At 38.2% G+C, this 10,000-nt stretch overlaps 1 protein-coding gene across 2 annotated transcripts in view; it reads left to right on the top strand.

Annotated features, from left to right (window-relative positions):
- LOC123510121 (protein turtle-like) overlaps positions 1-10,000 on the top strand; it is a 211,144-nt gene that overhangs the window by 142,297 nt on the left and 58,847 nt on the right. For both annotated transcript variants that reach the window (XM_045264948.1, XM_045264949.1), the window contains 2 exons: positions 6,037-6,240; positions 8,809-8,960. In XM_045264948.1, coding sequence (XP_045120883.1) covers positions 6,037-6,240; positions 8,809-8,960 — 356 coding nt within the window. The remainder of the gene's footprint in view (positions 1-6,036; positions 6,241-8,808; positions 8,961-10,000) is intronic.

Genomic DNA, 10,000 nt, shown 5'->3' with positions numbered 1-10,000 from the left:
TGTATTACTTTGTATGTAGCGTTATCGTAGAAACTCGCATCGTTATTGTGGAAACTGGAATCTTATCCTTATCATGGAAATTCGTATAATAATAGTAGAAACACGTTTCGTTATCGCAGAAGCTAGAATTACATCGTTATCGTGGAAACTCGTATAGTTAACGTGGAAACTCATATCGTTATTGTGGAATCACGTCGTTATGGTCGAGACTCTTATCGTTATCGTGGAATCGCATCGGTATGGTGAAAAAAGGAGTCGAATCATCATTGTGGAAACTCGAATCGTTATCGTGGAAACTCGCATCGTTATCGTGGAAACTCGTATCACTATCGTGGAGTCGCATCGTTATCGTGGAAACTGGAATCAAATCGTCATCGTGGAAAATTTTATTGTTGCTGTGGAAACTCATATCGTTATCGTGGAAATTCGTATGTTATCGTGAAATCGTATCGTTATCGTGGAATCATATCGTTATCATAAAATCACATGTTATCGTGGAATTGCATCGTTATCTTCGTCACGCACATTGTAATCATCATTATTTATAAATTTATTTATTTATCGCAACATCAAACTCGTGTTCATTATTTCGGTATACATAGTACATAACCCGCATAATACTGTATCCAGCAGTACAAGTCCTCTATGATGAAAAGATCAGCAAAGCTCGCTATTCTTTTTCTAATAAATCTCGTACAGTTTCCGGAGATCAAGTAGCTACATAATTTGTACATCAATGTGGAATAGTGATACAATTTCTTAAATTTCCGTATTTTATTTGAAAGATACATTAAGAGACTGTCCATTGGCGCTGTAATATAATTGTAATGGTTTTCGTAATTCAAATATTGCTTCTGCTTCTTGAAGAAAAGTTTCATTGTTTTTTTTTTGTTTCAAAACAAGATGTGCTTAATATAATGTATTTATGAATAAATGTATATGTAGAATATTCTGTTTGAGCCATAATGAAGAAATGAAACATGTAGATCGCATGCCAACGAAATGAAATATCAAGAAAAACCACACACACACACACACACACACACACACACACACACACACACACACACTCGCTCAACCACTCCTATTGATCTACCCATCAAGATTTACAAAGAATTTGTTCCAGAACTAGCCACTCCTCTGTGCTCAATAGTAAATGCATCTCTCTCTCAGTACTCATGTCCAGTGGATTGGAAAACATCATTTGTCACGCCCATACCCAAGACTCCCAGCCCGGAGTCACTCAATGACCTCAGGCCAGTCGCTATCAGACCCATCCCTAGCCTCATTTGTGAAGACTTTGTGTTTGACTGGGCGTACAACAACATCAGTAACTCCTTAGACATACAACAATTTGGCAACATCAGAGCCACCTCCACCTCTCACTACCTGATCAGCTTTTTTGACTTTATTCAGTCACCTGGATAAACGAAACACCTCTCTCGCTGTCGCCTTTGTGGACTTCAGGAAACCTTTTGATCTGGTTGACCACACTGTTGTTATCAGCAAAGCCATCAGACTGGGCCTCCTCAGCGGCAATCCCCCCCCCAGCTCACCCTAGGCCCTCAACCCCTCCAAGTGGTTCGGTGGCCAAGCAGCTTGGGGTCACAGTGGACGACCAGCTGACATGGAGGCAGCATATCACCGCCATAGTTAAGGCGGCGGCCTAGACTTTATACGCTACTCAGACTCAAATCACTTGGCACGCCAACAGAGGGATTAAAAGGGGTATACCTAACCTTTATTCTGCTAAGACTCATGTATGCCTCGCCAGCGTGGTCCTCCTGCCTTACCACCACTCAACGGCAGCAGCTAGAGAGTACAAAAAAGGGCATGCAGGATCATCCTCGGTCCTGCTTACACTAACTACGACCACGCCCTGACCACTCTTAACCCTCCCAGACTGTCTAACAAACACCGAGAAGCCCTGTTAAAGCTGGGCAGAAGCCTGCTGTATCACCCGAGGCTTCGCCACCTTCTCCTCCCTGCCACTCCTCGCCCTGTCTACACCACACGTCACAACAACGTCCTCATGCCCATGAGAGCCACTAGAACCGACTGCTATAAAAACAGCTCCATACCCCCATGGTACGAGTCATAAATCACTAGGATAAAATACGAGACATAAGCCCCCCACCCGCCCACTATGTATATTTTCAGTATGTATGTACTGCAACTCTTAATCAACCGTATATTATTATTATTATTATTGTTATTATTATTATTATTATTATTACTACACATGAAAAGTAAAGCACCCAATAATACCACACACACACACACACACACACACACACACACACACACACACACACACACACACAAATCATATCACAGACTAATTATTCTCTTCTTCCCTTTCTACTCAAAGTTGTGAAAAAGTTATCTTTTCTCAATGTGTAAGAGAACCTACACTAGACAATAACATCTTGGATATTCTCTTAACTTCAGACACCAATTTTATAAATACCTGTGAAGTGGATGAGGTCTTAGCAAACAGCGATCATAAAATTATACGATATAGTATTAATTGCGAGGTAAATATAAAAGAAAATGTGCTTTTAGTCCCAAACTATAAGAAAAGTAACACACTAGGGTTTAAACTAAAATTACAAGGAATTAACTGGCAAATCGTCTTCGCTAATAAAGATATGGAACATATGTGCTCTGCTTTCAGTAACATCCTTCTTGAAACACACAGTAAATGGCTTCCTCAAGTAAGACAATGAATCAATAGCACTAAAAATCCACAATGAATGATAAACACCATAAAACACTTCATCGCCAGGAAAAGAGCCTATATGCTAGATATAAACAAACTAAATCTGATAACGATTACAGCTGTTATATTACCACCAAAATATGTTGTGAGAGAGAGAGAGATAAAGTCGAAACGCAATTTTGAAATAAACATATCAAGAGAAGTGAAAACAAATCCTAAAAAGTTTTTTTTCTCAATACATTCGTAGTAAAAAAAAAAAAAAAAAATAGCAAAGAAAATGTTCGGCCCATCAAAGATAATAATAACACACTTGTTAGTGACTGCAATGGCATGGTAACAATCCTAATAATTTTTTCACAGCGTCTTTATCACAGATGACATTTCGAACTTGCCAACCGCGATCTATATGTTTATGGGGTCCAAAGTGAAAAGTTAATAATAAATTAAATAATCGAAGACGATATAGCTAAATACCTGCGCAACCTTGACCCCATTAAAAGCACAGGTGCTGATAGATTATCAACTACACTATTACGGGAAAATCAAGAGGAACTAGTGTAACCTCTGAAATTACTCTTCAATAGAACTGTACCAAGTCATTGGAAACATGTATTGCATTGGAAATGCGCAAATGTTACACCAATATTTAAGAAAGATAGCAAAAGAGAGGCTGGAAACTACAGACCTATCAGTCTCACCTCGGTAGTTAAAAAAAAAAAAAAAAAAAAATAGAAAAATACCTAGAGACAAAATCACTTCCTTTCTTGACAGGCACAAATTGATATTAGACACTCAGCATGGTTTCCAGAACAACAGATCATGTTTAACTAATCTCTTATAGTTTTTTGATTACATATTCCCCAATTAGGATGAACGAACTCCATCTGACATAATTTATCTAGACTTCAGTTTGGTACCATACCACACAAATGTCTCTTAATTAAGCAGTAAGCACATGGAATGGGATATCAGTTGTGTGGTCTGGACTGAACTAAGCTAACAAATAGAAAAAAAAGAAAAATTATGAATGGAGAAACTTCCGACTGTCTTCAAGTTACGAGTGGTATCTCCCAAGGTTCAGTTTTGGGTCTGTTACTTTTTTGATGTACATAAATGACTTAGACTGCGGCATCGTATAAAAAATACCCAAATTCGCCGACGACACTAAACTAGGTGGTAAAGTACTCACAAGAAACGACTATGATGTCATCCAACGGAATTTAGACAGCCACTGTACCTGGAGTGACAAATGGCTTTTAAATTTTAATGGAGATAAATGCAAAGTAATGCACATCGGCCAAAACAATATGAAATATAATTATTAATTACATGGAAAAAAAAAAAACTTAGTCATTGAAGAGAAGGACCTGGGCATATTTGTAACAAATCACCTGAATTTGCTACATAGTGTTCGGCAGCGAGTCGTAAAGCAAACACTGTCTTGGGATTTGTAGCGCTTAATTTTGATTGTAAAACACCTGAAGTCATAACGCGTCTATATGCATCATTATTGAGACCGCATTTGAAATATGGGGTTCAGTTCTGCTCTCCATGCTACATTCTACAAATTGTCATATCTAAGTCCATCGGTTATACGAAAACAAAATAGCGCTTTAAATTCACGACTCTATCATTTATTTTTACGAGCGGCCACAAACTACAATTAACGGTCATTAATGTTTTGACACAAAGTTTTTACACCCTATCACGTGACATCAACGTATTACACAAAAGACACTCAAATTCAACGTTTACATCCTGTAATAAACAAGAATGGCAGGGTGCGGTGTCACAGAAGGAAGCCGGAAGAGTCTTTTGTCAGGGAGGAGTCAGTGGTGGGTATCTTTCCCCCATTGGCACTCCATAGATCATATATTCCAGTTATAAATATCCTAACTCTCTTCATTCCATTATTATAGTACTGTGAATATCTTCTCTAACATTGATGTATACTCATATAGTATTAGCAATTTTAAGTTATCTGTATATTACCTTTAACAGCAAGAGCGGTGAAAGACGGTGTCAGAGAAGAAAACCCGAGAGAGGGTGTGGTGCGTCAGGCATGGCACCGTGATGCGTCTCTCTCACGCAAGTCAACCTGCCAGCTACTTCCCATAACATAATTAATTCTCTTCGCATTTTTGCTATGCAAACTTTAGATCCTTCATTCAATAAGTTGAATCAATCAAAGAATATGTAAAAATTAATAAGGGGGCTAAAGTCATTCTAGGGGTGAATTTAGTCATTCCTTTTAAAGTGGTTGGTAACTGCTTTCCTGCCTAGTCATAAAAGAATTTAATATTAATCAAATGAGTTGCTATTTATCTGCGAGCGCGAATTATTCAAAATACAATGAATGCCCAAACGGCAACTAAAAAAAAAAAAAAAGGTGCATGGGGCAGGAAGGTTGATTGGGGCAGCCGAGGCATTAAATAACTATCCTGAATCCCCCTGTGAAAATACAGATTAAGAGGAAACCAGATGTTGCTTTGTTGGTTTTACAAAATGAATCCTAAACTTTACCAAACAAATGTTATAGAAAAGTACTGGCTTCAACTTAAAAGGCTAGCGATTTCAAACAAATGAAACCAAAATAAATTTCTTTAATCGTGTAATAATTATCTGGATCCATAAAGCGTCGTTAACTCATATACTGGGGATTCGTTTAAAAAAAAGGTCACGACAAGTATGTGGTTGTCATAGTTCATGTCTGAATAGCAAATACGTTCACTTGATAGTATCAGTCATCTGAAGGAGGTACTCGTATATTTCATTTAGGAAGAAAAATTTAATTTACAACAAGGACAATTAATCGGTTTATAGACTTTAGTGATGACTAGGTTCCTTGGCGACTTAGTGTTGACCGTGTCAAAGAAATGATAAAAGGAATCCAGTTCTTGTTGAATAACTATCCCATCACTACTAATTATCTAATAAAGAATGCATCTCATTCAATAAAATTTAAGCCAGAGGAAGCGTCTTATAAAATGACACTAATATTAGGATTGAATGTAGATTATATATGACAAAAGTAGACATCATCTCTTTCTTACGTTCCTCTAACAATCCATGTTTTTTTATTTATTTATCTATATTTTTTATACATATACCTTCTTTTATTCCGGCCAACTTTGGCTTGAGGGCAATGGAGTGGCGGAAGAGCTTTCTTCTAGGTGATTCTATTATATCTCATTAATAATTTTAGTAGAATTGGTACCCAAACAATCGAGTAAGTATCCAAGGGCCTGTTGCTGTTTCGACTTTCTCTATATTCCTTTGTATTTACAGCATAACTCTTCCTCCTCCGTCCTCAGGTCAACCGCGTCCTCGGGTCACGTGGTGGCACTCAGGATCACTCCTGGACGATTTGGTGGAGGAGGTCAAGGGTCAGGTCACTAGCAACACCCTGACTTTACCTGATCTAAGCCGCCAGCACCTCCATCGTATTCTCATTTGCCGCGCCGCCTCCTCGAACCTGACCCAGCCTACCATCGCTTCAGTCACGCTGGATATGACCTGTGAGTGTGTGTGTGTGTGTGTGTGTGTGTGTGTGTGTGTGTGTGTGTGTGTGTGTGTGTGTGTGTAGTGTAGTAGAGAGAGAGAGAGAGAGAGAGAGAGAGAGAGAGAGAGAGAGAGAGAGAGAGAGAGAGAGAGAGAGAGAGAGAGAGAGAGAGAGAGAGAGAGAGAGAGAGAGAGAGAATTTAATCTTCAATGCATTATACAACATCCAAATTTAAACCATGACATGAAGCTACACCACAACCGCATTCAACCTCAATAACATACCCAAAGACCCTTCAATACCATATTCTATTTTACCCTCAATGCCACACTTACTTTTACTTTATTCAGAACAGCTTACCCCGTTCTCTCTAACCTGGCGGAGGCACACAATCCCACGCGTGTGTAGGATTTTATGAACTCAAATTACTCTCACATACGTACCTGAGTGTACCTGTGTGTACCCCGTAGCACGCCGCATGACGTTAAAATAAACCAGTAGTACACACACACACACACACACACCGGTAGGAAAGACGTAGAGAGTGTAGTATTATGATATAACATAATCTCATTTAACCTAACCAAATCTAATCTAAACTACCCTGAGCCTGAAAATAGATAAACAGAAAAGGTGTAATGAGCACGATGATATGACGGTACCTGACTCAACCTAATGCAAACTAACCTAACTTGACTTGGTTTAATCTTACCTTCTCGTAACTTAATTAACGACTTGACATGTACGTAAGTACATACATGCCGTCAAGTAGAAAAGCAATAGCAAACCGTTTACGAAAAGGACCATGGATCAGTTCTTTTTTACTCAAGGATGAAAACAACTTGAATGGCTACAAACGAGATAAAATCCGATTTATAAAAAGATGCAGACAAGAATTGATTCACAAATTGGGATGAGAGGAGAAAGTAGGAACACTTGTTTTATTCAGGGACTGCCACATGTAGGCCGATGGCTTCTTGCAGCTTTCCTTGTGCTCTTGTTTTCTAATTGAATATCAGATGCTTGGAACAAACTTAGAGGTTGAAAAATAAATAAGCATTGTATAGCTTCAAGAGAATGGTAGATGAATTTACGGATGGAGATTAAAGATGATGTCTCAAAAGCCTGTCAATTGACGATTTGCAGTACAGTATTTTTCTTTGTTTAGTATTTTATATTTTATGTGGTCCATGAATGTATGTATGCTGTGTCCCGTGAATTAAGATACTTCTAGATTTAATAGTTCAAAGGATTTTAACTCGAAAATACTCTAAATAAATACTATGCTGAGTTCTGCTTTAGTTTGCGATAAATTAACATTGAAGTTGTTTGCAGGGAGAACTGCTTCCCTCAGGTAGGACTTCCCCCCTTCCTTCTCCTCGGCTCGGTACGTACTCAAGTAGTGCTAGGCGTCATTAAATTATGTTTCTTTTTGTGTACAATGTATACATCCAAAGCCTTGCATGAAAAAGGTAGCAAAACGAAAAACTAAATTTTGTTTATATTTTGTAAAGAAAATATACAGGTAACATTGCAACATAGTGGTTAAGGTGCTAGTTTTTAAACAAGCATGGCAATTCATCCATTTCATGAAGAAAGTGTTCGTGCCACTCCTGATGTGTCCTTTAGATAATATGATATGTCATATACGTGATGTCAAATTGCATTTAGTTCTGCGAATTTTGCTTCTTTAAATATTTTATTAAGTGTTCTCTTATTGATGGTGGGCCTTTGTGTTGTTATTTGGACGATAATGTCTTGATCTGCTTTCCCAACGCAGAAAGAATATCATATCATGAATGTCATCACAAGAATATCATGACTCAGTGTTGCTGAATGCGCGAGGAATCTTCACCATAACAAAATGATACACTTTGGGAGTCAACTGATTGGCGAGGCTTACCGAATTGGTGTCAGGATGTCAACTGTGAGTGTTGAGCTGCTGAAAATTGCAGTGAACTGCCATATGTATTTTAAAAGTAGCATTTAACAACCACTGTATTGCTGTTACCCGTAAAAAGAAAAAAAAAATGTTATTTCCAATCTGTTTCATGTAAGGCTTTGGCTGTGTAGACTGTACACACACACACACACACACACACACACACACACACACACACACACACACACACACACACACACACAAATCAATCAATACCACTCGGCACCACACGAATACATAGCGAGCCTGGGAGAAGAAAATAAAGCAAAGCACAGCATACTATGTTTATATATTATTTTCTACTGAGAATTAATTGAACTATCAAATAAAAAAATACATAATTATCTCAACCCACTGGACACCCTGTATATCATTCTGCGTACAAACGTAACACATCGCTTGTATTAGAAAAAAAAAAGAATCTTACGTAGGCAATCCCTAACGTGTCTAAACTTAGCGAACCTTTCCTTACCTAACCTTACCCAACTAATTCCTGCATGTCCCTGAAGGAATACATAACACATGCAACCTTTCACTTCTCGTCACCCTTTTCAACATAGCATAACCTCTCCTGACTTGCCAACAACTACACCACATTGAATATATCGCTCTCCTGACTTAACCTGACCTCCCTCCCCACAGTTCCACCGCTCGAGGTCAAGATAGAAGGAAACTTGACGGGGCTGCAAGAGGGTGGTCTGCACACACTATCCTGCCAAGCCACAGGGTCACGCCCCCCTGCCAACCTGACCTGGTGGCTGAATGGTGACCTCGTGACCTCCAGCAGCACACAGGTGAGTGACATGACCTTCACTTTACCTGGGTATAAAAAATTACAATATGTCGGTGTTGTTATTGTTGTTGTTGTTGTTGTTGTTGTTGTTGTTGTTGTTGTTGTTGTTGTTGTTGTTGTTATTGTTGTTGTTTTTGCTGTTGATATTGTTGTTTTTGCTGCTGCTGCTATTGTTGTTGTTGTTGTTGTTGTTGTTGTTGTTGTTGTTGTTTGTTGCTGATGTTTTTATTGTTGTTGTATCTATTGTTGTTGTTGCTGTTATAGCTGGTGTCCTCTTCCTCCCTTTCTTTCCTTCTATGTTTCTTTCTTTCTTTCTTTCTTTCTCTCTTTCTTTCCTTCTTTCTTTCTTTCTTCTTCTTCTTCTTCTTCTTCTACTTTTCTTCTTCTTCTTCTTCGTTATACTTTCTTATACTTATTATTATTTTCCTCCGTCTCCTACTCTCCTCTTCCTCCTTCTCCTCCTCTTCCTCCTCTTCTTTTTTTTTCTTCTTCTTCTTCTTCTTCTTCTTCTTCTTCTTCTTCTTCTTCTTCTTCTTCTTCTTCTTCTTCTTCTTTTTAAAATGTTTCTTTTATTCTTATTTATATTTCACCTCTCCTCTTCCTCCTCCTCCTCCTCCTCCTCCTCCTCCTCCTCCTCCTCCTCCTCCTCCTCCTTTTCTTCCTTTTCTTCTTCTTCTTCTTCTTCTTCTTCTTCTTCTTCTTCTTCTTCTTCTGTATCATATATTTTCAGCTTCAATCTCTATTCTGTTTAATTCTGTTCCTTTGCTTTTATCTTCTACGTCTTCTTCGTAACTCTTCTTGGTATTGTTCCTCTTCCATTATGTAGTTTGCCTCTTTTCTTTTCTTCTTTCTCTTTTGTCTTCCTGTTCTTGTTTCTTTCTGTGTTTTTGTACTGTTCTTGTTTTCGCGTATTTACTTCTTTCTCGTCCAATTCTTGTGCATTCTTTTCATTCCTACTTTCTTTTTCACTACTTTCTAAATGCTTTCTGTCTATCTTCTTTTACCCTTTATTTTTCTGTATTTCAACATCTCCTTTTACCT

This window comes from Portunus trituberculatus, chromosome 28 (genome assembly GCF_017591435.1).
Source record: "Portunus trituberculatus isolate SZX2019 chromosome 28, ASM1759143v1, whole genome shotgun sequence".
NCBI classification, from domain to species: Eukaryota; Metazoa; Arthropoda; class Malacostraca; order Decapoda; family Portunidae; genus Portunus; species Portunus trituberculatus.
Note: the sequence above shows the minus strand (reverse complement) of the source record. Positions and strands in the feature narration are given on the sequence as shown.